The sequence below is a fragment of the Ammospiza caudacuta genome, chromosome 3, assembly GCF_027887145.1.
Source record: "Ammospiza caudacuta isolate bAmmCau1 chromosome 3, bAmmCau1.pri, whole genome shotgun sequence".
Classification (NCBI taxonomy): Eukaryota; Metazoa; Chordata; class Aves; order Passeriformes; family Passerellidae; genus Ammospiza; species Ammospiza caudacuta.
In genome coordinates this window covers 117,098,653-117,126,648 of record NC_080595.1, presented here as the reverse complement: position 1 = coordinate 117,126,648, position 27,996 = coordinate 117,098,653, and the positions used below count along the sequence as shown (strand labels likewise).

Sequence of the window (27,996 nt, the reverse complement as noted above, 5' to 3'; positions counted from 1 at the left end):
ATTTTTTTTGGGAGGAATGGGAATTTATGGGGGAAAAATTGGGGAATTGTTTGTGGGAAAAAATGGAATTTATGGGGGGAAAATGGGGATTTTCAGGGAAAAAATGGGATTTTTTTTGGAGAAAAAATGAGATTTTTTGGATAAAAAATGGGGATTTATGGGAGAAAAATTATGAGGATTTACAGAGGGAAAATTCAGATTTTTTTTGGAAAAAATGGGGATTTATGAGGGAAAAATGGGGATTTATAGATGGGAAAATGATGGGGATTTATGGGGAGAAAAAATGGGGATTTTTGGGGAAAAAATGGGGATTTTCAGGGAAAAAAATTGGATTTTTTTTTGGAGAAAAAATGAGATTTTTTGCATAAAAAATGGGGATTTACGGGAGAAAAAATATGAGGATTTACAGAGGGAAAATTCAGATTTTTTGGAAAAAATGGGGATTTATAGATGGGAAAAATGATGGGGATTTATGGGGGAAATTCTGAGGATTTTGGGAAAAAATGTGGGAGAGAACCAGGAATTTATGGGGGAAAAATGGAATTTTGGGGGGAAAAATGGGGATTTTTTTTGGTGAAAAAATGGGAATTTTTGGATAAAAAATGGGAATTTTTGGATAAAAATGGGAATTTTTTTGAGAAAGAAATGGGAATTTTTGGATAAAAAATGGGAATTTTTTTAATTAAAAATGGGAATTTTTGGATAAAAAATGGGAATTTTTTTGAGAAAAAATGGGAATTTTTGGATAAAAATGGGAATTTTTGGATAAAAAATGGGATTTTTTTTGAGAAAAAATGGGAATTTTTTTGAGAAAGAAATGGGAATTTTTGGATAAAAAATGGGTAATTTTTTGATAAAGAAATGGGAATTTTTTTGAGAAAAAAAGGGAATTTTTTGGGGGAAAAAATGGGAATTTTATTTTGAGAAAGAAATGGGAATTTTTGGATAAAAAATGGGAATTTTTTTTTATAAAAATGGGAATTTTTGGATAAAAAATGGGAATTTTTTTGAGAAAAAAATGGGAATTTTTGGAAAGAAATGGGAATTTTTTTGAGAAAGAAATGGGAATTTTTGGACAAAAAATGGGAATTTTTTTTTGAGAAAGAAATGGGAATTTTTGGAAAAAAATGTGAATTTTTTTTGAGAAAGAAATGGGAATTTTTGGATAAAAAACTGGATTTTTTTTTGAGAAAGAAATGGGAATTTTTGGATAAAAAATGGGGATTTGTTTCAGAAAGAAATGGGAATTTTTGGATAAAAAATGGGAATTTTTTTTGTGAAAGAAATAGGAATTTTTGGATTAAAAATTGGAAATTTTGGATAAAAAATGGGAATTTTTTTTTGTGAAAGAAATGGGAATTTTTGGATTAAAAATTGGAAATTTTGGATAAAAATGGGAATTTTTGGATAAAAAATGGGATTTTTTTTGTGATAAAGAAATGGGAATTTTTGGATAAAAAATGGGTAATTTTTTGATAAAGAAATGGGAATTTTTGGACAAAAAATGGGAATTTTTGGATAAAAAATGGGGATTTTTTTGAGAAAAAAATGGGAATTTTTGGAAAGAAATGGGAATTTTTTTGAGAAAGAAATGGGAATTATTGGATAAAAAATGGGAATTTTTTTAAGAAAAAAAAGGGAAATTTTGGATAAAAAAGGGGAATTTTTTTGAGACAGAAATGGGAATGTTTGGATAAAAAATGGGAATTTTTTTTGAGACAGAAATGGGAAATTTGGATAAAAAATGGGAATTTTATTTTGAGAAAAAAATGGGAATTTTTGGATAAAAAATGGGTAATTTTTTGATAAAGAAATGGGAATTTTTGGATAAAAAATGGGAATTTTTTTTGATAAAAAATGGGAATTTTATTTTGAGAAAAAAATGGGAATTTTTGGACAAAAAATGGGAATTTTTGGATAAAAAATGGGGATTTTTTTGAGAAAGAAATGGGAATTTTTGGATAAAAAATGGGAATTTTTGGATAAAAAAATGGGAATTTTTTTGAGAAAGAAATGGGAATTTTTGGATAAAAAATGGGAATTTATGGGAGAAAAAAAAGGGTTTTTTTTGGGGGGGGGAATGGGGATTTACCAGGTAAAAAATGGGAATTTATGGAGGAAAAAATGGAGATTTTTTTGGAAAAAATTGGTAATTGTTTGGTGAAAAAAGGGGAATTATGGAGAAAAAATATGGGGATTTATGGGAGGAAAATGGGGAATTTCTGGGGGGAAAATGGGAATTTCTGGGGAAAAATTCTGGGAATTTATGGGGGAGAAATTGAATTTTTGGGGGGAAAAATGGGGATTTTTTTGGGGGAAAATGAGAATTTATAGGGAGAAAAATGGGGATTTTTTTTGTTAAAAAATGGGAATTTATGGGGGGAAAAATGGGGATTTTTTTGGGAAAAATCAGATTTTGGGAGGAGAAAAATTGGGATTGGTGGAGGGGAAAATGGGGATTTATGGGAGAAAAAGTGGAGAATTTCTGGGGGAAAAATTCTGGGAATTTCTGGGGAAAAATTCTGGGAATTTCTGGGAGGAAAATGGGGAATTTATGGGAGAGAAATGGAATTTTTGGGGGAAAAATGGGGATTTTTTGGGGAAAAAATGGGAATTTTTAGGGGGAAAAATGGAGATTTTTTTGGGGAAAAATGAGATTTTTTGGAGGAGAAAAATTCTGAGGATTTCCAGAGAAAAAAGTGGAAAATTTCTGGGGGGAAATGAGAATTTCTGGGAGAAATGGGGATTTTGGGGGGAATTGATTGGGATTTTGGGGGAAAAATGGGATTTTCTGGGGGAAAAAATGGGGATTTATGGGGAAAAATGGAGATTCCTAAGGGAAAATATTGGGGATTTGGGGGGAAAAATATTGGGGATTTTGGGGTGAAAAAAGGGGGATTTTGGGGGAAGAAAAATGGGATTTTTTGAGGTGAAAAATGGGATTTTTGGGGTGAAAAAAGGAGATTTTGGGGGAAGGAAAATGGGAATTTTGGGTTGAAAAATGGAGATTTTTGGGGGAAGAAAAATGGGATTTTTGGGGTGAAAAAAGGGGATTTTTGGGGGGAAGAAAAATGGCAAATTTGGGGAGAAAAATGGGAATTTTGGGGAAGAAAAATGGGAATTTTGGGATAAAAAAGGGGATTTTTGGGGGGAAGAAAAATGGGAAATTTGGGGAGAAAAATGGGATTTTTGGGGAAGAAAAATGGGAATTTTGGGATAAAAAAGGGGATTTGGGGGAAGAGAAATGGGATTTTTGGGGTGAAAAAAGGGGATTTTTGGGGGGAAGAAAAATGGGAAATTTGGGGAGAAAAATGGGATTTTGGGGTGAAAAAAGGAGAGTTTTGGGGGAAGAAAAGTGGGATTTTTTGGGGAGAAAAATGGGATTTTTGGGGTGAAAACCGGGGATTTTTGGTGAAAGAAAAATGGGATTTTTGGGGAGAAAAATGGAATTTTTGGGGTGAAAAAAGGAGATTTGGGGGTGAAAAAAGGGATTTTTTGGGGAAAGAAAAATGGGATTTTTGGGGTGAAAAAAGGGGATTTGTGGGGTAAAAAAGGGGATTTTGGGGTGAAAAAAGGAGATTTTTGGGGGAGAAAAATGGGAATTTTGGGGGAAGAAAAATGGGATTTAGGGGTTAAAAAGTGGGATTTTTGGGGGAAGAAAAATGGGATTTTGGGGGTGAAAAAAGAGATTTTGGGGAGAAGAAAAATGGGATTTTTGGGGTGAAAAGAGGAGATTTTGGGGTGAAAAAAGGGGATTTTGTGGGGAAGAAAATTGGGATTTTTGAGGTGAAAAAAGGAGATTTTGTGGGGAAGAAAATTGGGATTTTTGAGGTGAAAAAAGGGGATTTTTGGGAGGAGAAAAATGGGATTTTTTGGGGGAAGAAAGGAGAGTTTTGGGGGAAGAAAAATGGGATTTTTGGGGTGAAAAAAGGGGATTTATGGGGTGAAAAAATGGGATTTTTGGGGTGAAAAAAGGGGATTTTTGGGGGAAGAAAAATGGGTTTTTTGGGGAGAAAAATGGGATTTTTGGGGTGAAAAAAGGAGATTTTGGGGTGAAAAAAAGAGATTTTGGGGGGAAGAGAAATGGGATTTTGGGGTGAAAAAGGAGATTTTTGGGGGAAGAAAAATGGGATTTTTGGGGAGAAAAAAGGGGATTTTGGGGTGAAAAAGTGGATTTTTGGGGGAAGAAAAATGGGAATTTTGGGGTGAAAAAAAGAGATTTTGGGGGGAAGAAAAATGGGAATTTTGGGGTGAAAAGAGGAGATTTTGGGGGGAAGAAAAATGGGAATTTTGGGGTGAAAAAAGGGCATTTTTGGGGGAAGAAAAATGGGATTTTTGGGGTAAAAAAGGAGATTTTTGGGGCAAGAAAAATGGGATTTTTGGGGTGAAAAAGGAGAGTTTTGGGGAGAAAAATGGGATTTTTGGGGTGAAAAAAGGAGATTTTGGGGGAAGAAAAATGGGATTTTTGGGGTGAAAAAATGGGACTTTTGGGGTGAAGAAAGGGGATTTTTGGGGGGACAAAAATGGGATTTTTGGGGGAAGAGAAATGGGATTTTGGTGGTGAAAAATGGGATTTTTGGGGTGAAAAAAGGGGATTTTTGGGGGGAAGAAAAATGGGAAATTTGGGGAGAAAAATGGGATTTTGGGGTGAAAAAAGGAGAGTTTTGGGGGAAGAAAAGTGGGATTTTTTGGGGAAGAAAAATGGGATTTTTGGGGTGAAAACCGGGGATTTTTGGTGAAAGAAAAATGGGATTTTTGGGGAGAAAAATGGAATTTTTGGGGTGGAAAAAGGAGATTTGGGGGTGAAAAAAGGGATTTTTTGGGGAAAGAAAAATGGGATTTTTGGGGTGAAAAAAGGGGATTTATGGGGGAAGAAAAATGGGATTTTTGGGGTAAAAAAGGAGATTTTTGGGGAGAAAAATGGGAATTTTGGGGGAAGAAAAATGGGATTTTGGGTGTGAAAAAAGATGATTTTGGGGTGAAAAAAGGAGATTTTGGGGCAAGAAAATTGGGATTTTTGGGGAGAAAAAAGGGGATTTTGGGGTGAAAAAGTGGATTTTTGGGGGAAGAAAAATGGGAATTTTGGGGTGAAAAAAGGAGAGTTTTGGGGAAGAAAAATGGGAATTTTGGGGGAAGAAAAATGGGATTTTGGGGGTGAAAAATGGGATTTTTGGGGGAAGAAAAATGGGATTTTGGGGGTGAAAAAAGGGGATTTTTGGGGTGAAAAATGGGATTTTTGGGGTGAAAAGGGGGGATTTATGGGGTGAAAAAAGGGATTTTTTGGGGAAGAAAAATGGGAATTTTGGGGTGAAAAAAAGAGATTTTGGGGGGAAGAAAAATGGGAATTTTGGGGTGAAAAGAGGAGATTTTGGGGGGAAGAAAAATGGGAATTTTGGGGTGAAAAAAGGAGATTTTTGGGGCAAGAAAAATGGGATTTTTGGGCTAAAAAGGAGATTTTTTGGGGAAGAAAATTGGGATTTTTGGGGTGAAAAAAGGAGATTTTTGGGGTGAAAAATGGGATTTTTGGGGTGAAAAAAGGAGATTTTGGGGGAAGAAAAATGGGATTTTTGGGGGAAGAAAAGTGGGATTTTTGGGGTGAAAAAAGGGGATTTTGGGGTGAAAAAACGAGATTTTTGGGGTGAAAAAAGGGGCTTTTTGGGGAGAAAAATGGGATTTTGGGGTGAAAAATGGGATTTTTGGGGTGAAAAAATGGGACTTTTGGGGTGAAAAAAGGGGATTGTTGGCGGGACAAAAATGGGATTTTTGGGGGAAGAAAAATGGGATTTTTGGGGAGAAAAAGGGGATTTTGGGGTGAAAAAAGTGGATTTTGGGGGAAGAAAAATGGGATTTTTGAGGTGAAAAAAGGGGATTTTTGGGAGGAGAAAAATGGGATTTTTTGGGGGAAGAAAGGAGAGTTTTGGGGGAAGAAAAATGGGATTTTTGGGGTGAAAAAGGAGATTTTTGGGGGAAGAAAAAGGGGATTTTTGGGGTGAAAAAAGGGGATTTTTGGGGGGACAAAAAGGGGATTTTTGGGGTGCCAAGAGGGGATTTTTGGGGTGCCAACAGGAGATTTTGGGTGTGGTTGGCAGGCACCTGGACAGCCACGGGCTGTGGGAGCCGCCGGTGTTCGCCCGCGGCTGCTTCCGGATCATCATGTTCTCCATCCAGGTGGGAATTCCAGCGGGAAAACCTCGGGAATTCTCGGAAAAACCCCGGGAAAAATGTTGGGAACTCTGGGGAAAATGGGGGAATTTCAGCAGGGAAAACCTCGGGAATTCTGGGGAAAAATATGGGAATTGTGTGGGAAAAAATATGGGAATTTTGTGGGAAAAAATGGGAATTTTGGGGAAAATGTGGGAATTTCAGCAGGAAAACCTCGGGAATTCTTGGAGAAACCTCGGGAAAAATGTTGGGAACTCTGGGGAAAATGGGGGAATTTCAGTAGGAAAAACCTCAGGAATTCTGGGGAAAAATATGGGAATTTTGGGGAAAAAAAATGGGAATTTGGGGGAAAAAAAAGTGGGAATTTCAGCAGGAAAACCTCGGGAATTCTGGGGAAAAATATGGGAATTTTGTGGAAAAAAACCCGGGAATTTGGGGGGAAAAAAAAGGGAATTCCAGCAGGAAAACCTCGGGAAAAACCTTGGGAATTGTGGGAAAAGTCTCAGAAATTCCAGGAAAAAAAAGTGGGAATTACAGGGGGAAAACCTCGGGAATTCTTGGGAAATTTGCGGGAATTCTGGGGGAAAAAATGGGAATTTTGGGGAATAAATGTGGGAATTCCGGTGGCAAAAAGCTGCGAATTCTGGGGAAAAAAAGTGGGAATTCTGGGAGAATCTTGGGAAAAATCATGGGAATTTCAGGGAATAAACCACAGGAATTCCGGGAAAAAATGGGAAAATTCCAGGAATGAAAAGCGGGAAATTCTGGGGAAAATTGCTGGAATTCTGAGGAAAAAAATTCCAGAAATTCCAGGGGGAAAAACCCTGGGAATTCTGGGAGAAAATGAGGGAATTCTGGGGAAAAAAGTGGGAATTTTAGGAAAACTTTGGGAAAAAACCTCGGGAATTGTGGGAATGGGAATTGTGGGAATGGGAATTGTGGGAATGCCGATGGGAATTGTGGGAAATCCCAGTGGGAATTGTGGGAATGCCGATGGGAATTGTGGGAATGGGAATGGGAATTGTGGGAATCTCAGTGGGAATTCCGGGAATGCCAATGGGAATTGTGGGAATGCCAACGGGAATTTTGGGAATCCCGATGAGAATTGTGGGAATGCCGACGGGAATTGTGGGAATGGGAATGGGAATTCCGGGAATGCCGATGGGAATTGTGGGAATGCCGACGGGAATTTCTGGGAATGGGAATGGGAATTGTGGGAATGCCAAGGGGAATTTTGGGAATCCCGTTGGGAATTGTGGGAATCCCGACGGGAATTGTGGGAATGGGAATTGGAATTGTGGGAATGCCGACGGGAATTGTGGGAATGGGAATGGGAATTGTGGGAATCCCAGTGGGAATTCCGGGAATGCCGATGGGAATTGTGGGAATGCCAACAGGAATTTTGGGAATCCCGATGAGAATTGTGGGAATGCCGACGGGAATTGTGGGAATGCCGATGGGAATTGTGGGAATGCCGACAGGAATTGTGGGAATGGGAATTGTGGGAATGCCAAAGGGAATTGTGGGAATGGGAATTGGAATTGTGGGAATGCCGACGGGAATTGTGGGAATGGGAATGGGAATTGTGGGAATCCCAGTGGGAATTCCGGGAATGCCGATGGGAATTGTGGGAATGCCAACGGGAATTTTGGGAATCCCGATGAGAATTGTGGGAATGCCGACGGGAATTGTGGGAATCCCGATGGGAATTGTGGGAATGCCGATGGGAATTCCGGGAATGCCGACAGGAATTGTGGGAATCCCAGTGGGAATTCCGGGAATGGCAATGGGAATTATGGGAATCCCAATGGGAATTGTGGGAATCCCGATGGGAATTGTGGGAATCCCGATGAGAATTGTGGGAATCCCGATGAGAATTGTGGGAATGCCGATGGGAATTGTGGGAATCCCAGTGGGAATTGTGGGAATGGGAATGGGAATTCCGGGAATGCCGATGGGAATTGTGGGAATGGGAATGGGAATTCCGGGAATGGGAATGGGAATTGTGGGAATCCCAGTGGGAATTGTGGGAATGGGAATTGTGGGAATGCCGATGGGAATTGTGGGAATTCCGGGAATCCCAGTGGGAATTCCAGGAAGAGCTGTGGCAATTCTGGGGTGAAATCCCATTTTCCCGGGGTTCCGTTGAGGTTTTGGTGGGGATTTTTTGGGAATTTTCGTGGAATTTTGGTGGATTTTTCCGGGATTGTGGATTTGTGCCGACGTTGGGGTCCCGCAGCCGCAGCACTCGCCCCTGGTGATCCAGCAGCTGCTGCAGCACCTGGACGCCAACGGCCGCAGCGGCGCCGCCCTCCGGGCCGGAATCGTGGCCGTGCTCAACGAGGCCGCCGCCATCGCCGCCACCGGCGCCGTGGGTACGGAACCTGCCGGAACCTTCCGGAATAATCCATGGGGAACCCGGGAAAGAGTCTGCCAGCAGCTGCCTGGGCTTTGCTGGGCTTTATGGGGAATTTTCTGGGAATTTTCTGGGATTTTCTGTGAATTTTCTGGGATTTTCTGCAATTTTTCCATGATTTGTCCCAGGATTTTCCTGTGATTTTTCAGGAAATTTCTGGGATTTTTCTGGGGTTTTTTCCCATTATTTTCCCAGGATTTTTGGGGGGATTTTTCTGGGATTTTCTCCAGGGTTTTTGGGATTTCTGGGGTTTCCGTTCCGGCATCGTGGCCGTGCTCAACGAGGCCGCCGCCATCGCCGCCACCGGCGCCGTGGGTACGGAACCTGCCGGAACCTTCCGGAATAATCCATGGGGAACCCGGGAAAGAGTCTGCCAGCAGCTGCCTGGGCTTTGCTGGGCTTTATGGGGAATTTTCTGCGATTTTCTGGGATTTTCTGGGATTTTCTGCGATTTTTCCATGATTTATCCCAAGATTTTCCCATGATTTTTCAGGAATTTTCTGGCATTTTTCTGGGCTTTTTTCCCATTATTTTCCCAGGATTTTTGCTGGGATTTTTGGGGGGATTTTTGGGGGGATTTTTCTGGGATTTTCTCCAGGGTTTTTTTGGGATTTCTGGGGTTTCCGTTCCGGCATCGTGGCCGTGCTCAACGAGGCCGCCGCCATCGCCGCCACCGGCGCCGTGGGTACGGAACCTGCCGGAACCTTCCGGAATAACTGACGGGGAACCCGGGAAAGGCTCCGGGAAAGAGTCTGCCAGCAGCTCCTGGGCTTTGCTGGGCTTTATTGGGAATTTTCTGCGATTTTCTGGGATTTTTTTGTGATTTTCCGCAATTTTCGTAAGATTTTTTCCCAAGAATTTCCCATGATTTTTGAGGAACTTTCTGGGATTTCTTCCCATTATTTTCCCAGGATTTTTGGGGGGATTTTCTCCAGGATTTTTTTGGGATTTCTGGGGTTTCCATTCCGGCATCGTGGCCGTGCTCAACGAGGCGCTGTGGGTACGGAACCTTCCGGAACGTTCCAGGATAACTGACGGGGAACCCGGGAAAGGCTCCGGGAAAGAGTCTGCCAGCAGCTGCCTGGGCTTGGCTGGGCTTTATTGGGAATTTTCTGGGAATTTTCTGGGATTTTCTGGGAATTTTCTGGGATTTTCTGCAATTTTTCCATGATTTGTCCCAAGATTTTCCCATGATTTTTCTGTGATTTTTCAGGAATTTTCAGGGATTTTTCCCCATTATTTTCCCAGGATTTTTGGGGGGATTTTTCTGGGATTTTGTCCAGGATTTTTTTGGGATTTCTGGGGTTTCCATTCCGGCATCGTGGCCGTGCTCAACGAGGCGCTGTGGGTACGGAACCTTCCGGAACCTTTTTCCAGGATTTTTCCTGGGATTTTTCTGTGATTTCCCAGGGTTTTTCCTGCGATTTTCTCCAGATTTTTCTGGGATTTTGCCAGGATTTTTTGTGGTTTTTCTTTTTTTTGTTCCCTGGGATTTTCCATGCTTTTGTCGAATTTTCTGCCATTTTGGATTTTCCAGAATTTTCCCAGGATTTTTCTAGGATTTTCTGGATTTTCTACTATTTTCCAAAACTTTCCCCGATTTCATGGGATTTTTCTGGGATTTGGGGAGATTTCAGGGCGGATTTTCAGGGATTTTCCAAGATTTTTCAGGATTTTTTTTTAATTTCCAGGATTTTTTGGAGAAAAATGGAATTTTCTGGAATTCCAACATTCCCGAATTCCCAAAATTCCTGTTATCCCCATTATTTTTCCAGGAGTTTTTCTGGGTTTTTTCCAAGAATTTTTCACCATTTCCTGGGATTTTCCAGGCATTTCTTCAGGATTTTTCTGAGATTTTTTCCTGGGATTTCTTCTGGGATTTTTCCAGGATTTTCCAAACTTTTCCTCGATTTTCAGGGATTTTTCTGGGATTTTCAGGGTGGATTTTTCCAAGATTTTCAGGGCTTTTTTTTCAGATTTTTCCAGGATTTTCCAAACTCCTCCATCATTTTCTGGGATTTTTTTTCCTGGGATTTCTTCTGGGATTTTCCAAACTTTTCCTCGATTTTCAGGGATTTTTCTGGGACTTTTTGGGGGGGATTTTTCCAAGATTTTCAGGGGTTTTTTTTTCAGATTTTTCCAGGATTTTCCAAACTCTTCCATCATTTTCTGGGATTTTTTTTCCTGGGATTTCTTCTGGGATTTTCCAAAATTTTCCTCGATTTTCAGGGATTTTTCTGGGATTTTTCGGGGGGGATTTTTCCAAGTTTTTCAGGGCTTTTTTTTTTTGAGATTTTTCCAGGATTTTCCAAACTCTTCCATCATTTTCTGGGATTTTTTTTCCTGGGATTTTTTCTGGGATTTTCCAAAATTTTCCTCAATTTTCTGGGATTTTTCTGGGATTTTTCGGGGGGGATTTTTCCAAGTTTTTCAGGGCTTTTTTTTTTTTTTTTTTGAGATTTTTCCAGGATTTTCCAAACTCTTCCATCATTTTCTGGGATTTTTTTTCCTGGGATTTCTTCTGGGATTTTCCAAAATTTTCCTCGATTTTCAGGGATTTTTCTGGGATTTTTCGGGGGGGATTTTTCCAAGTTTTTCAGGGCTTTTTTTTGAGATTTTTCCAGAATTTTCCAAACTCTTCCATCATTTTCTGGGATTTTTTTTCCTGGGATTTCTTCTGGGATTTTCCAAAATTTTCCTCAATTTTCTGGGATTTTTCGGGGGGGATTTTTCGAAGTTTTTCAGGGCTTTTTTTTTTTTGAGATTTTTCCAGGATTTTCCAAACTCTTCCATCATTTTCTGTGATTTTTTTTCCTGGGATTTTCCAAAATTTTCCTCGATTTTCAGGGATTTTTCTGGGATTTTTCGGGGGGGATTTTCCAAGATTTTCAGGGGGCTTTTTGGAGATTTTCCAAGGTTTTCCAGAACTCCCAAGATTTCCCAAAATTCCCAAATTTTCCCCATTTTTTGCAGGTCCCACGGTGCTGGAAGTTTTCAACACCCTCCTGCGGCAGCTGCGCCTCAGCATCGACCTCGCCCTGGCCGGGAATTCCCAAAATCCCCAAAATCCCCAAAATCTCCAAAATCCCCAAAATTCCCAAAATCCCCAAAATGCCCAAAATTCCCAAAATTCCCAAAATTCCCAAAATGCCGAAGGGCAGAGCTGGCGGCAGCTGCAGGAGAGCCAATTCCAGGAGGCCGTCATCCAAACCATCGGTGGGTGAGGACCCCACAAACTCAGGACGTTCCGGGGAATTTTCGGGGTTTCTGCTGCTTTTTTGGGAATTTTCGGGGTTTTTGGGCAGATTTTCGGGAATTTTTCGAGGATTTTCCATTGTTTTCTGGGATTTTTTGGGGGTTATAATTTGATTTTCTGGGATTTTTCAAGGATTTTCCTTGGTTTTCTGGGGCGTTTCTGGGATTTTATGGGATTAAATGGAATTTAATGGGAATTTCAGGGATTTGGGGGGGGGATTATTGGAATTTAATGGGATTTTTTGGGTTTTTTTAAAATGGAATTTAATGGGATTTTAATGGGAATTTTTAAAATGGAATTCAATGGGATTTTAATAGGATTATTCTGGGATTTTTGTGGGATTTTTTGGGGGGATTTTTTTTCTGGGATTTTCGGGAATTTTTCAAGCATTTTTCATTATTTTCTGGGATTTTTTGGGGGTTAGAATTTGATTTTCTGGGATTTTTCAAGGATTTTCCTTGGTTTTCTGGGGCGTTTCTGGGATTAAATGGGATTTAATGGGAATTTCAGGGATTTGGGAAGGGCATTATTGGAATTTAATGGGATTTTTTGGGGTTTTTGAAATGGAATTTAATGGGATTTTAATGGGAATTTTAAAAATAGAGTTCAATGGGATTTTAATGGGATTATTCTGGGGTTTTATGGGGTTTTTGGGGATTATTTTCTGGGATTTTCGGGAATTTTTCATGGATTTTCCATTGTTTTCTGGGATTTTTTGGGGGTTAGAATTTGATTTTCTGGGATTTTTCAAGGATTTCCCTTGCTTTTCTGGGGCGTTTCTGGGATTTTCTGGGATTAAATGGGAATTTCAGGGATTTGGGGGGGATTTATTGGAATTTAATGGGATTTTTTGGGGTTTTTTGGGATTTTTAAATGGAATTTAATGGGATTTTTTTAAATGGAATTCAATGGGAATTTAATAGGATTATTCTGGGATTTTATGTGGATTTTTGGGATTATTTTGGGATTTTTTTTTTCTGGGATTTTTGGGAATTTTTCAAGGATTTTTCATTATTTTCTAGGATTTTTTGGGGGTTACAATTTGATTTTCTGGGATGTTTCTGGGATTTTCTGGGGTTTGATGGAATTAAATGGGAATTTCAGGGCTTTGGGGAGGGTTTATTGGAATTTAATGGGATTTTAATGGGAATTTTTAAAATGGAATTCAATGGGATTTTAATAGGATTATTCTGGGGTTTTTGTGGGATTTTTTGGGGGGATTTTTTTTTCTGGGATTTTTGGGAATTTTTTGAGGATTTTTCATTATTTTCTGGGATTTTTGGGGGGTTAGAATTGGATTTTCTGGGATTTTTCAAGGATTTTCCATGATTTTATGGGTTGAGTGGGATTAAATGGGAATTTCAGGGATTTGGGGGGGATTTATTGGGATTTTTTGGGGTTTTTAAAAATGGAATTTAATTGGATTTTAATGGGATTTTTTTGAAAGGAATTTAATGGGATTTTAATAGGATTATTCTGGGATTTTATGGGGTTTTGGGGGATTATTTTCTGGGATTTTCGGGAATTTTTCATGGATTTTTCATTGTTTTCTGGGATTTTTTGGGGGTTAGAATTTGATTTTCTGGGATTTTTCAAGGATTTCCCTTGCTTTTCTGGGGCGTTTCTGGGATTTTCTGGGATTAAATGGGAATTTCAGGGATTTGGGAAGGGCATTATTGGAATTTAATGGGATTTTTTGGGGTTTTTGAAATGGAATTTAATGGGATTTTAATGGGATTTTTTTGAATGGAATTTAATGGGATTTTAATAGGATTATTCTGGGATTTTTAGGGGTTTTGGGGATTATTTTCTGGGATTTTTGGGAATTTTTCAAGGATTTTTCATTATTTTCTAGGATTTTTTGGGGTTTATATTTTGATTTTGTGGGATGTTTCTGGGATTTTCTGGGGTTTGATGGAATTAAATGGGAATTTCAGGGCTTTGAGGAGGGTTTATTGGAATTTAATGGGATTTTAATGGGAATTTTTAAAATGGAATTCAATGGGATTTTAATAGGATTATTCTGGGATTTTTGTGGGATTTTTTGGGGGGATTTTTTTTTTCTGGGATTTTTGGGAATTTTTCGAGGATTTTTCATTATTTTCTGGGATTTTTTGGGGGTTAGAATTTGATTTTCTGGGATTTTTCAAGGATTTTCCTTGGTTTTCTGGGGCGTTTCTGGGATTTTCTGGGATTAAATGGGAATTTCAGGGATTTGGGGGGGATTTATTGGAATTTAATGGGATTTTTTGGGGTTTTTTGGGATTTTTAAATGGAATTTAATGGGATTTTTTAAAATGGAATTCAATGGGATTTTAATAGGATTATTCTGGGATTTTATGGGAATTTTTGGGATTAGTTTGGGATTTTCTTTTCTGGGATTATTGAGAATTTTTCGAGGATTTTCATTATTTTCTAGGATTTTTTGGGGTTTATATTTTGATTTTATATTTTTTTATATTATATTATATTTTATATTATATTATATTATATTATAATATATTATATTATATTTTATATTATGTTATATTTGATTTTATATTTTTGATTTTATATTTTGATTTTCTGGGATATTTCTGGGATTTTCTGGGGTTTTATGGAATTAAATGGCAATTTCAGGGATTTGGAGAGGGTTTATTGGAATTTAATGGGATTTTATTGGGAATTTTTTAAATGGAATTCAATGGGATTTTAATAGGATTATTCTGGGGTTTTTTATGGGGTTTTTTGGGATTATTTTGGTTTTTTTTTTTTCTGGGATTTTCGGGAATTTTTCAGGGATTTTTCATTATTTTCTGGGATTTTTTGGGGGTTAGAATTTGATTTTCTGGGATTTTTCAAGGATTTCCCTTGCTTTTCTGGGGCGTTTCTGGGATTTTCTGGGATTAAATGGGAATTTCAGGGATTCCGGGGGGGGATTACTGGAATTTATTGGGATTTTTTGGGTTTTTTTAAAATGGAATTTAATGGGATTATCCCAAATATTCCCATGATTCCTATTCCCATTGTCATTCCCACCATTCCCATTCCCATCATTCCCATTGTCATTCCCATTATTCCCATTATCATTCCCATAACTCCCATTGTGATTCCCATTGTGATTCCCATTGTGATTCCCATTGCGATTCCCATTGTCAGTCCCATCATTCCCATTGTCATTCCCATTATCCCCATTACCATTCCCATTGTTATTCCCATTCTTACTCCCAATGTTATTCTCATTCCCATTCCTGTTATTCCCATTATTCCCATTGATATTCCCATTATCATTGCCACTGTTATTCCCGGTTTTGCCATTGTCATTCCCATTGTCGTTCCCATTGTTATTCCATTATGCTTTTCATTCCCATTCCTATAATTGTTCTCATTCCCATTATTTCCATTCCCATTATTCCCATCATTCCCATTGTGATTCCCATTGTTATTCCTGTTATTCCCATTCCCATTAATTCTTATTATCCCCATCATTCCCATTGCTGTTATTCCCATTGTTGCTCCCATTTTTATTCCCATTGTCATTCCCGTTATCATTTCCATTAACATTCCCATTATCCCTATTGTTATTCCCAGTGTTACTGCCATTATCATTCCCATTGTCATTCCCATTGTTCTTCCCATTATTCCCATTGTTGCTCCCATTTTTATTCCCATTGTTACTCCCATTATTATTCCCATTATCATTCCCATTGTTATTCCCATTATTCCCATTGTTATTCTATTGTTATTCCCATTCCCATTCATTCCCATTATCCCCATCATTCCCATTATTCCCATTGATATTCCCATTATCATTCCCATTATTCCCATTATCATTCCCACTGTTATTCCCATTATCATTCCCATAGTTCCCATTATTATTGCCATTATCATTCCCATTATCATTCCCATAATTCCCATTATTATTCCCATTATAATTCCCATTGTTATTTCCAATGTTATTCCCATTGTTACTCCCATTCCTATTAATTCCCATTATCCCTATCAGTCCCATTCCCGTTATTCCCATTATTCCCATTGTTATTCCCATTGTTATTCCCATTGTTATTCCCATTGTCATTCCCATTGTCATTCCCATTATTCCCATTATCATTGCCATTATTTCCATTGTTATTCCCACTGTCATTCCCATTACTCCCACTATCCTTCCCATTATCATTCCCATTATCCCCATTGCACTCCCATTGTTATTCCCATTGTTATTCCCATTGTCATTATTCCCATTGTCATTATTCCCATTGTCATTTCCAATGCTATTCCCATTGTTATTCCCACTATCATTCCCATTATCATTTCCATTATTTCCATTATTATTCCTAATTTTATTCCCATTGTTATTCCCATTATCATTCCCATTTTCATTCCCATTGTTATTCCCACCATTATTCCCATTGCCATTCCCATTGTCATTCCCATCATTCCCATTGTTATTCCCATTATTCCCATTCCCATTCCCATTGCCATTCCCATTGTCATTGCCACCATTATTCCCATTGCCATCCCCATTGCCATTCCCATTGTCATTCCCACCGTCATTCCCATCATTCTCATTGTTATTCCCACCGTTATTCCCATTGCCATTCCCATTGTCATTCCCATTGTCATTCCCATTGTTATTCCCACCATTATTGCCATTGCCATTCCCATTGTCATTCCCATTGTTATTCCCACCATTATTGCCATTGCCACTCCCATTGCCATTCCCATTGTTATTCCCATTGCCATCCCCATTGCCATTTCCATTGTTATTCCCATTGTCATTCCCATTGTTATTCCTGTTATCATTCCCATTGTTATTCCCATTGTCATTCCCATTGTCATTGTCATTGCCATTCCCAACGTCATTCCCATTGTCATTCCCATTCCCATTACCACCATTATTCCCGTTGCCATTCCCATTGCCATTCCCGTTGTCATTCCCAGTGTCATTCCCATTACCATTCCCACCATTATTCCCATTGTCATTCCCGTTGTTACTCCCATTGTCATCCCCATTGTCATCCCCATTGTCATTCCCATTGCCATTCCCATTGCCATTCCCATTGCCATTGCCATTGCCATTGCCATTCCCATTGCCATTCCCATTGTCATTCCCACCATTATTCCCATTGTCATTCCCATCGTCATTCCCATTGTGATTCCCACCGTCATTCCCATCATTCTCATTGTTATTCCCACCATTACTCCCATTGTCATCCCCATTGTTATTCCCATTGCCATTCCCATTGTTATTCCCGTTACCATCCCCATTGTCATTCCCAATGTTATTCCCATTGTCGTTCCCATTCCCATTGCCATTCCCATTGTCGTTCCCATTACCATTCCCACCATTATTCCCATTGTTATTCCCATTGTCATTCCCACCATCATTCCCATCATTCTCATTGTTATTCCCACCGTTATTCCCATTGTCATTCCCGTTGTTACTCCCATTGTCATTCCCATTGTCATTCCCATTGCCATTCCCATTGTTATTCCCATTGCCATTCCCATTGTCATTCCCATCCCCATTGCCATTCCCATTGCCATTCCCACCATTATTCCCATTGCCATTCCCATTGCCATTTCCATTGCCATTCCCATTGTTATTCCTGTTATCATTCCCATTGTTATTCCCATTGTCATTCCCATTGTCATTGTCATTGCCATTCCCAACGTCATTCCCATTGTCATTCCCATTCCCATTACCACCATTATTCCCGTTGCCATTCCCGTTGCCATTCCCAACGTCATTCCCATTACCATTCCCACCATTATTCCCATTGTTATTCCCATTGTCATTGCCATTGTGATTCCCACCGTCATTCCCATCATTCTCATTGTTATTCCCATTGTCATTCCCATTGCCATCCCCATTCCCATCCCCATTGCCATTCCCATTCCCATTCCCATTGCCATTCCCATTGTCATTCCCATCCCCATTGCCATTGTCATTCCCATTGTCATTCCCATCCCCATTGCCATTCCCATTGTCATTGCCATTCCCATTCCCACCATTATTCCCGTTGTCATTCCCATTGCCATTTCCATTGTTATTCCCATTGCCATTCCCATTGTTATTCCCATTACCGTTCCCACCATTATTCCCATTGTCATTCCCGTTGTCATTCCCATTGCCATTCCCGTTGCCATTCCCGCTGTCATTCCCATTGCCATTCCCATTGCCATTCCCGTTGTCATTCCCGTTGCCATTCCCATTGTCATTCCCGTTGCCATTCCCGTTGTCATTCCCATTGTCATTCCCGTTGCCATTCCCGTTGCCATTCCCACCATTATTCCCATTCCCGTCACCATTCCCGTTGCCATTCCCGGGGCCGTTGTTTCTGTTTCCCCCCAGGCTCGTTCTCGGCGACGCTGCCGCCGTACCAGCAGTCGGAGGTGATGCTGTTCATCATGAACAAGGTGCCCATCCCCGAGAATTCCCGGCATTCCCAACATTCCCGGAACATCCCGGAGCCCGGAGCCGAGCCTGACGGGTGAGAACTGCCCCCAAATCCCAAAAATTCCCAACTATTCCCCAAAATTCCCAACATTCCCGGAACATCCCGGAGCCCGGAGCCGAGCCTGACGGGTGAGCCCTGCCCCCCATCCCTGGAATTCCCAACTATTCCCAAAAATTCCCAACATTCCCAACATTCCCGGAACTTCCCGGAGCCGAGCCTGACGGGTGAGCCCTGCCCCCCATCCCTGGAATTCCCAACTATTCCCAAAAATTCCCAAAATTCCCAACATTCCCGGAACTTCCCGGAGCCGAGCCTGACGGGTGAGCCCTGCCCCCCATCCCTGGAATTCCCAACTATTCCCAACAATTCCCAACAATTCCCAACATTCCCGGAACATCCCGGAGCCCGGAGCCGAGCCTGACGGGTGAGAACTGCCCCCAAATCCCTGGAATTCCCAACTATTCCCCAAAATTCCCAACATTCCCGGAACATCCCGGAGCCCGGAGCTGAGCCTGACGGGTGAGAACTGGCCCCAAATCCCAAAATTCCCAAAAATTCCTAATAATCCCCCAAAATTCCCGAATATCCCGGAGCCAGGAGCTGAGCCCCAACCCCGATTCCCAAAATTCCAGAGAATTCCCAAAAATTCCCAACATTCCCAGAACTTCCCGGAGCCCAGAGCCGAGCCTGACGGGTGAGAACTGCCCCCAAATCCCAAAATTCCTAAAAATTCCTAAAAATCCCCCAAAATTCCCCAAAATTCTGAGAATTCCCAAATTTCCCAGAGCTGGAATTTCCGGAATTCTGGGAATTCCCAAATTTCCCAGAGCCAGAATTTCCCAGAATTCTGGGAATTCCCAAATTTCCCAGGGCCGGAATTTTCCAGAATTTCCCGGAATTTTGGGAATTCCCAAATTTCCCAGAGCCGGAATTTCCCAAAATTCTGAGAATTCCCAAATTTCCCAGAGCCAGAATTTCCAGGAATTCCCAAAATTCCCAAATTCCCCAGAGCCGGAATTTCCCAAAATTCTGAGAATTCCCAAATTTCCCAGAGCCAGAATTTCCCGGAATTCCCAAAATTCCCAAATTCCCCAGAGCCGGAATTTCCCAAAAATTCTGGGAATTCCCAAATTCCCCAGAGCCAGAATTTCCTGAAATTCCCAAATTTCCCAAATTCCCCAGAGCCGGAATTTCCCGGAATTCTGGGAATTCCCAAATTCCCCAGAGCTGGAATTTCCCGGAATTCCCAAAATTCCTAAATTTCACAGAGCCAGAATTCCCGGAATTCTGAGAATTCCCAAATTTCCCAGAGCCGGAATTTCAGGAATTCTGGGAATTCCCAAATTCCCCAGAGCCGGAATTTCCCAGAATTCCCAAATTTCCCAGAGCCGGAATTTCCCGGAATTCTGGGAATTCCCAGATTCCCCAGAGCCAGAATTTCCCAGAATTCCCAAAATTCCCAAATTTCCCAGACCCAGAATTTCCCGGAATTCTGGGAATTCCCAAATTCCCCAGAGCCGGAATTTCCCAGAATTCTGGGAATTCCCAAATTCCCCACAGCCGGAAATTACCGGAATTCCCAAAATTCCCACATTTCCCAGAGCTGGAATTTCCCGGAATTCTGAGAATTCCCAAATTTCCCAGAGAATTTTGGAATTTTGGGAATTTTTTCAGGGTTTTTGGGATTTGGGCAGTTTTTTGGGAGATTTGGAATTTTGAGAATTTTGGGGATTTTGGGGTTTTTGGGATTTGGATTTTTTTGGGATTTGGAATTTGGAGAATTTGGGGAATTTGGGGGATTTTGGGGTTTTTTGAAATTTGGGGATTGGGGATTTTGGGGGATTTTGGGAATTTTTCCGGTTTTTGGGATTTGGATTTTTTTAATTTTGGGATTTTGGGGATTTTAGGATTTTCGATATTTTGGGAATTTTTTTTAGGGTTTTTGGGATTTGGGGAGTTTTTTGTTTTGGGATTTTTTGCAGTTTGAGAATTTGGGATTGGGGATTTTGGGGCTTTTTGGGGGGATTTTGGGAATTCTTTGGGATTTGGGGTTTTTCTTTTATTTTTGGGATTTGGGATTTTTGGGATTTGGGAGTTTTTTTGTTTTGGGATTTTTTGTGGTTTGAGATTTTGGGATTGGGGATTTTAGGGCTTTTTTGGGGGATTTTTTTGGGGATTTTGGGAATTCTTTGGGATTTGGGGTTTTTCTGTGATTTTGGGTTTTTTTGGGAGTTTTTGGGATTTGGTTTTTTTCTTTTGTTTTTAGGATTTTTTGCAGTTTGGAATTTTGGGGTTTTTTGACGATTTCTTTGGGAATTTTGGGAACTTTTGACATTTAAGATTTGAAAATTTTAGGAATCATTTTTGATTTAGGATTTTGGGGTTTTTTGGGGTTTTTATGGGATTGAACCATTCCCAGACCTGGGAATTCTTTGGGGTTTGGGGTTTTTCTTTCATTGTTGGGATTTGGGGTTTTGGGATTTTTTTGTAGTTGGAGAATTTGGGATTTTTGGGAAATTTTGGGATTTCAGGTTTGAACGTTTTTGGAATCATTTTTGATTTGGGTTTTTTTGGGGTGAATTTGGGGTTTTTATGGGATTGAACCATTCCCAGACCTGGGAATTCTTTGGGATTTGGGGCTTTTCTTTCATTTGTGGGATTTGGGATTTTGGGCCTTTTTTGGGATTTTTTTTGGGATTTTTGGGAAATTTTGGGATTTAAGATTTGAAGGTTTTAGGAATCATTTTGGATTTGGGATTTTGGGTTTTTTTGGGGTTTTTTTTGGGGTTTTTCTGGGATTGAAATTCCCAGACCTGGGAATGTTTTGGGATTTGGGGCTTTTTTTCATTTTTGGGATTTGGGATTTTGGGGCTTTTTTAGGGATTTTTTTGGGGATTTTTGGGATTTAAGGTTTGAAGGTTTTAGGAATCATTTTGGATTTGGGATTTTGGGGTGAATTTGGGGGTTTTTTGGGGGTTTTTCTGGGATTGAACCATTCCCAGACCTGGGAATGTTTTGGGATTTGGGGTTTTTCTTTCATTTTTGGGATTTGGGGTTTTGGGGCTTTTTTAGGGATTTTTTTTGGGGATTTTTGGGATTTAAGGTTTGAAGGTTTTTGGAATCATTTTTGATTTGGGATTTTGGGGTTTATTGGGATGAATTTGGGGTTTTTATGGGATTGAACCATTCCCAGACCTGGGAATTCTTTGGGATTTGGGGTTTTTCTTTCATTTTTGGGATTTGGGATTTTGGGCCTTTTTTGGGATTTTTTTGGGGATTTTTGGGAAATTTTGGGATTTAAGATTTGAAGGTTTTAGGAATCATTTTGGATTTGGGATTTTGGGTTTTTTTGGGGTTTTTTTTGGGGTTTTTCTGGGATTGAAATTCCCAGACCTGGGAATGTTTTGGGATTTGGGGCTTTTTTTCATTTTTGGGATTTGGGATTTTGGGGCTCTTTTAGGGATTTTTTTGGGGATTTTTGGGATTTAAGGTTTGAAGGTTTTAGGAATCATTTTGGATTTGGGATTTTGGGGTGAATTTGGGGTTTTTCTGGGATTGAACCATTCCCAGACCTGGGAATTCTTTGGGATTTGGGGCTTTTCTTTCATTTGTGGGATTTTTTGTTGTTCGAGAATTTGGGATTTGGGATTTTGGGGCTTTTTTTGGGATTTTTTTTGGATTTTGGGAACTTTTGGGATTTAAGATTTGAAGGTTTTAGGAATCATTTTTGATTTGGGATTTTGGGGTGAATTTGGGGTTTTTATGGGATTGAACCATTCCCACACCTGGGAATTCTTTGGGATTTGGGGTTTTTTTTCATTTTTGGGATTTGGGGTTTTGGGGCTTTTTTAGGGATTTTTTTGGGGATTTTTGGGATTTAAGGTTTGAAGGTTTTTGGAATCATTTTTGATTTGGGATTTTGGGGTTTATTGGGATGAATTTGGGGTTTTTCTGGGATTGAACCATTCCCACACCTGGGAATTCTTTGGGATTTGGGGCTTTTCTTTCATTTTTGGGATTTGGGATTTTGGGCCTTTTTTGGGATTTTTTTGGGGATTTTTGGGAAATTTTGGGATTTAAGATTTGAAGGTTTTAGGAATCATTTTTGATTTAGGATTTGGGGTTTTTTGGGGGTTTTTTGGGGTTTTTATGGGATTGAAATTCCCAGACCTGGGAATGTTTTGGGATTTGGGGCTTTTTTTCATTTTTGGGATTTGGGATTTTGGGGCTTTTTTAGGGATTTTTTTGGGGATTTTTGGGATTTAAGGTTTGAAGGTTTTAGGAATCATTTTGGATTTGGGATTTTGGGGTGAATTTGGGGTTTTTATGGGATTGAACCATTCCCAGACCTGGGAATTCTTTGGGATTTGGGGCTTTTCTTTCATTTGTGGGATTTTTTGTTGTTCGAGAATTTGGGATTTGGGATTTTGGGCTTTTTTGGGATTTTTTAGGGATTTTGGGAAATGTTGGGATTTAAGGTTTGAAGGTTTTAGGAATCATTTTGGATTTGGGATTTTGGGGTGAATTTGGGGTTTTTTTTGGGGTTTTTCTGGGATTGAACCATTCCCAGACCTGGGAATGTTTTGGGATTTGGGGTTTTTCTTTCATTTTTGGGATTTGGGATTTTGGGGCTTTTTTAGGGATTTTTTTGGGGATTTTTGGGATTTAAGGTTTGAAGGTTTTTGGAATCATTTTTGATTTGGGATTTTGGGGTTTATAGGGATGAATTTGGGGTTTTTATGGGATTGAACCATTCCCACACCTGGGAATTCTTTGGGATTTGGGGTTTTTCTGTGATTTTTGGGATTTTTTGTTGTTTGAGACTTTGGAAATTGGGATTTGGGCCTTTTTTTGGGATTTTTTAGGGATTTTGGGAAATTTTGGGATTTAAGATTTGAAGGTTTTAGGAATCATTTTTGATTTGGGATTTTGGGGTGAATTTGGGGTTTTTTTTGGGGTTTTTCTGGGATTGAACCATTCCCAGACCTGGGAATGTTTTGGGATTTGGGGATTTTCTTTCATTTTTGGGATTTGGGATTTTGGGGCTTTTTTAGGGATTTTTTTGGGGATTTTTGGGATTTAAGATTTGAAAGTTTTTGGAATAATTTTTGATTTGGGTTTTTTTGGGGTGAATTTGGGGTTTTTATGGGATTGAACCATTCCCACACCTGGGAATTCTTTGGGATTTGGGGCTTTTCTTTCATTTGTGGGATTTGGGATTTTGGGGCTTTTTTAGGGATTTTTTTGGGGATTTTTGGGATTTAAGGTTTGAAGGTTTTTGGAATCATTTTTGATTTGAGATTTTGGGGTTTATTGGGATGAATTTGGGGTTTTTATGGGATTGAACCATTCCCACACCTGGGAATTCTTTGGGATTTGGGGTTTGGGGCTTTTTTGGGATTTTTTTGGGGATTTTTGGGAAATTTTGGGATTTAAGATTTGAAAGTTTTTGGAATCATTTTTGATTTGGGTTTTTTTGGGGTGAATTTGGGGTTTTTATGGGATTGAACCATTCCCAGACCTGGGAATTCTTTGGGATTTGGGGTTTTTCTTTCATTTTTGGGATTTGGGGTTTTGGGGCTTTTTTAGGGATTTTTTTGGGGATTTTTGGGATTTAAGGTTTGAAGGTTTTAGGAATCATTTTTGATTTAGGATTTGGGGTTTTTTGGGGGTTTTTTGGGGTTTTTATGGGATTGAAATTCCCAGACCTGGGAATGTTTTGGGATTTGGGGCTTTTTTTCATTTTTGGGATTTGGGATTTTGGGGCTCTTTTAGGGATTTTTTTGGGGATTTTTGGGATTTAAGGTTTGAAGGTTTTAGGAATCATTTTGGATTTGGGATTTTGGGGTGAATTTGGGGGTTTTTTGGGGGTTTTTCTGGGATTGAACCATTCCCAGACCTGGGAATGTTTTGGGATTTGGGGTTTTTCTTTCATTTTTGGGATTTGGGATTTTGGGGCTTTTTTAGGGATTTTTTTGGGGATTTTTGGGATTTAAGATTTGAAAGTTTTTGGAATCATTTTTGATTTGGGTTTTTTTGGGGTGAATTTGGGGTTTTTATGGGATTGAACCATTCCCACACCTGGGAATTCTTTGGGATTTGGGGCTTTTCTTTCATTTGTGGGATTTTTTGTTGTTCGAGAATTTGGGATTTGGGATTTTGGGGCTTTTTTTGGGATTTTTTAGGGATTTTGGGAACTTTTGGGATTTAAGATTTGAAGGTTTTAGGAATCATTTTTGATTTGGGATTTTGGGGTGAATTTGGGGTTTTTATGGGATTGAACCATTCCCAGACCTGGGAATTCTTTGGGATTTGGGGCTTTTCTTTCATTTGTGGGATTTTTTGTTGTTCGAGAATTTGGGATTTGGGATTTTGGGCTTTTTTGGGATTTTTTAGGGATTTTGGGAAATGTTGGGATTTAAGGTTTGAAGGTTTTAGGAATCATTTTGGATTTGGGATTTTGGGGTGAATTTGGGGTTTTTTTTGGGGTTTTTCTGGGATTGAACCATTCCCAGACCTGGGAATGTTTTGGGATTTGGGGTTTTTCTTTCATTTTTGGGATTTGGGATTTTGGGGCTTTTTTAGGGATTTTTTTGGGGATTTTTGGGATTTAAGGTTTGAAGGTTTTTGGAATCATTTTTGATTTGGGATTTTGGGGTTTATAGGGATGAATTTGGGGTTTTTATGGGATTGAACCATTCCCACACCTGGGAATTCTTTGGGATTTGGGGTTTTTCTGTGATTTTTGGGATTTTTTGTTGTTTGAGACTTTGGAAATTGGGATTTGGGCCTTTTTTTGGGATTTTTTAGGGATTTTGGGAAATTTTGGGATTTAAGATTTGAAGGTTTTAGGAATCATTTTTGATTTGGGATTTTGGGGTGAATTTGGGGTTTTTTTTGGGGTTTTTCTGGGATTGAACCATTCCCAGACCTGGGAATGTTTTGGGATTTGGGGTTTTTCTTTCATTTTTGGGATTTGGGATTTTGGGGCTTTTTTAGGGATTTTTTTGGGGATTTTTGGGATTTAAGATTTGAAAGTTTTTGGAATAATTTTTGATTTGGGTTTTTTTGGGGTGAATTTGGGGTTTTTATGGGATTGAACCATTCCCACACCTGGGAATTCTTTGGGATTTGGGGCTTTTCTTTCATTTGTGGGATTTGGGATTTTGGGGCTTTTTTAGGGATTTTTTTGGGGATTTTTGGGATTTAAGGTTTGAAGGTTTTTGGAATCATTTTTGATTTGAGATTTTGGGGTTTATTGGGATGAATTTGGGGTTTTTATGGGATTGAACCATTCCCACACCTGGGAATTCTTTGGGATTTGGGGTTTGGGGCTTTTTTGGGATTTTTTTGGGGATTTTTGGGAAATTTTGGGATTTAAGATTTGAAAGTTTTTGGAATCATTTTTGATTTGGGTTTTTTTGGGGTGAATTTGGGGTTTTTCTGGGATTGAACCATTCCCAGACCTGGGAATTCTTTGGGATTTGGGGTTTTTCTTTCATTTTTGGGATTTGGGGTTTTGGGGCTTTTTTAGGGATTTTTTTGGGGATTTTTGGGATTTAAGGTTTGAAGGTTTTAGGAATCATTTTTGATTTAGGATTTGGGGTTTTTTGGGGGTTTTTTGGGGTTTTTATGGGATTGAAATTCCCAGACCTGGGAATGTTTTGGGATTTGGGGCTTTTTTTCATTTTTGGGATTTGGGATTTTGGGGCTCTTTTAGGGATTTTTTTGGGGATTTTTGGGATTTAAGGTTTGAAGGTTTTAGGAATCATTTTGGATTTGGGATTTTGGGGTGAATTTGGGGGTTTTTTGGGGGTTTTTCTGGGATTGAACCATTCCCAGACCTGGGAATGTTTTGGGATTTGGGGTTTTTCTTTCATTTTTGGGATTTGGGATTTTGGGGCTTTTTTAGGGATTTTTTTGGGGATTTTTGGGATTTAAGATTTGAAAGTTTTTGGAATCATTTTTGATTTGGGTTTTTTTGGGGTGAATTTGGGGTTTTTATGGGATTGAACCATTCCCAGACCTGGGAATTCTTTGGGATTTGGGGCTTTTCTTTCATTTGTGGGATTTTTTGTTGTTCGAGAATTTGGGAGTTGGGATTTTGGGGCTTTTTTTGGGATTTTTTAGGGATTTTGGGAACTTTTGGGATTTAAGATTTGAAGGTTTTAGGAATCATTTTTGATTTGGGATTTTGGGGTGAATTTGGGGTTTTTCTGGGATTGAAATTCCCAGACCTGGGAATGTTTTGGGATTTGGGGCTTTTTTTCATTTTTGGGATTTGGGATTTTGGGGCTTTTTTAGGGATTTTTTTGGGGATTTTTGGGATTTAAGGTTTGAAGGTTTTAGGAATCATTTTGGATTTGGGATTTTGGGGTGAATTTGGGGTTTTTATGGGATTGAACCATTCCCACACCTGGGAATTCTTTGGGATTTGGGGCTTTTCTTTCATTTTTGGGATTTGGGATTTTGGGGCTTTTTTAGGGATTTTTTTGGGGATTTTTGGGATTTAAGGTTTGAAGGTTTTAGGAATCATTTTGGATTTGGGATTTTGGGGTTTATTGGGATGAATTTGGGGTTTTTATGGGATTGAACCATTCCCACACCTGGGAATTCTTTGGGATTTGGGGCTTTTCTTTCATTTTTGGGATTTGGGGTTTGGGGCTTTTTTGGGATTTTTTTGGGGATTTTTGGGAAATTTTGGGATTTAAGATTTGAAGGTTTTAGGAATCATTTTGGATTTGGGACTTTGGGGTGAATTTGGGGTTTTTTTTGGGGTTTTTCCGGGATTGAAATTCCCAGACCTGGGAATGTTTTGGGATTTGGGTTTTTTTACCTCTTGCGACTTTCCCATGTTTTGTTTTTTATTTTTTTTCCCAAAGTTTTGGGATTTTCCCCAACTTTTGGGTTTTGTTTTGCAGGAAGGAGAACCGGAACCGCCTGACCCAGATGATGCTGCTCAAATCCCTGCTCCAGGTGCCTCCAAAATTCCCCAAAATCCCAAAAATCCCCAAAATTCCAGGGAATTTTCCACTTTTTGGGGAATTTTGGGGCAACTCTTGAAACTTTTGGGAGTTTTTTTCTGAAGTTTTTTAGGCATCCTTGAAGGTTTCAGAATTTTGGGGGAGATTTTTTGGGAATTTTGGAAGATTTTGGTGAATTCTTTGGGATTTTTTTTTCAAGATTTTTGGGGATTCTTTGGAATTTGAAGATTTTGGGGGGAATTTTTAGAATTTTGGGGGGGTTTGGTTGGGAATTCTGTGGGATTTTAGGAGTTTTGGGGGTTAATTTGGATTTTTTGGGTTTGTTTTTTTTTTTTTTTCCAGGATTTTTTGGCATTTTTGGATTCTTTCCCAAAAATTTTTGTGAATTTTTTAGAATTATTTTTGTTTTAGATTTTTTGTTTTTTTTTTTTTTTTTTGTTTGTTTTTTTTTGGAATTCTTTGGGATTTTAGGGGATTTTTCCTGAAATATTTTGGGATTCTTTGGGATTGGGGGATTTTGGGGAGATTTTTGGGAATTCTTTGGGATTTTTTCAGGATTTTTTGGGAATTCTTTGGAATTTTTTCCAGGATTTTTTGGCATTTTTGGATTCTTTCCCAAATTTTTTTTTGTGAATTTTTTAGGATTATTTTTGTTTTAAATTTTTTTTGGTTTGGTTTTTTTATTTTGCAATTCTTTGGGATTTTAGGGGATTTTTCCTGAAATATTTTGGGATTCTT

The 27,996-nt window shown here is 39.2% G+C and overlaps 1 protein-coding gene across 1 annotated transcript in view; it reads left to right on the top strand.

The window, feature by feature from the left end:
- Positions 1-27,996, top strand: part of EFR3B (EFR3 homolog B) — a 129,356-nt gene that overhangs the window by 35,392 nt on the left and 65,968 nt on the right. The window contains exons 7-12 of the mRNA XM_058801529.1: positions 6,090-6,168; positions 8,402-8,537; positions 11,552-11,624; positions 11,706-11,794; positions 18,169-18,293; positions 27,200-27,250. Of these exons, the coding sequence (XP_058657512.1) occupies positions 6,090-6,168; positions 8,402-8,537; positions 11,552-11,624; positions 11,706-11,794; positions 18,169-18,293; positions 27,200-27,250 (553 nt within the window). The remainder of the gene's footprint in view (positions 1-6,089; positions 6,169-8,401; positions 8,538-11,551; positions 11,625-11,705; positions 11,795-18,168; positions 18,294-27,199; positions 27,251-27,996) is intronic.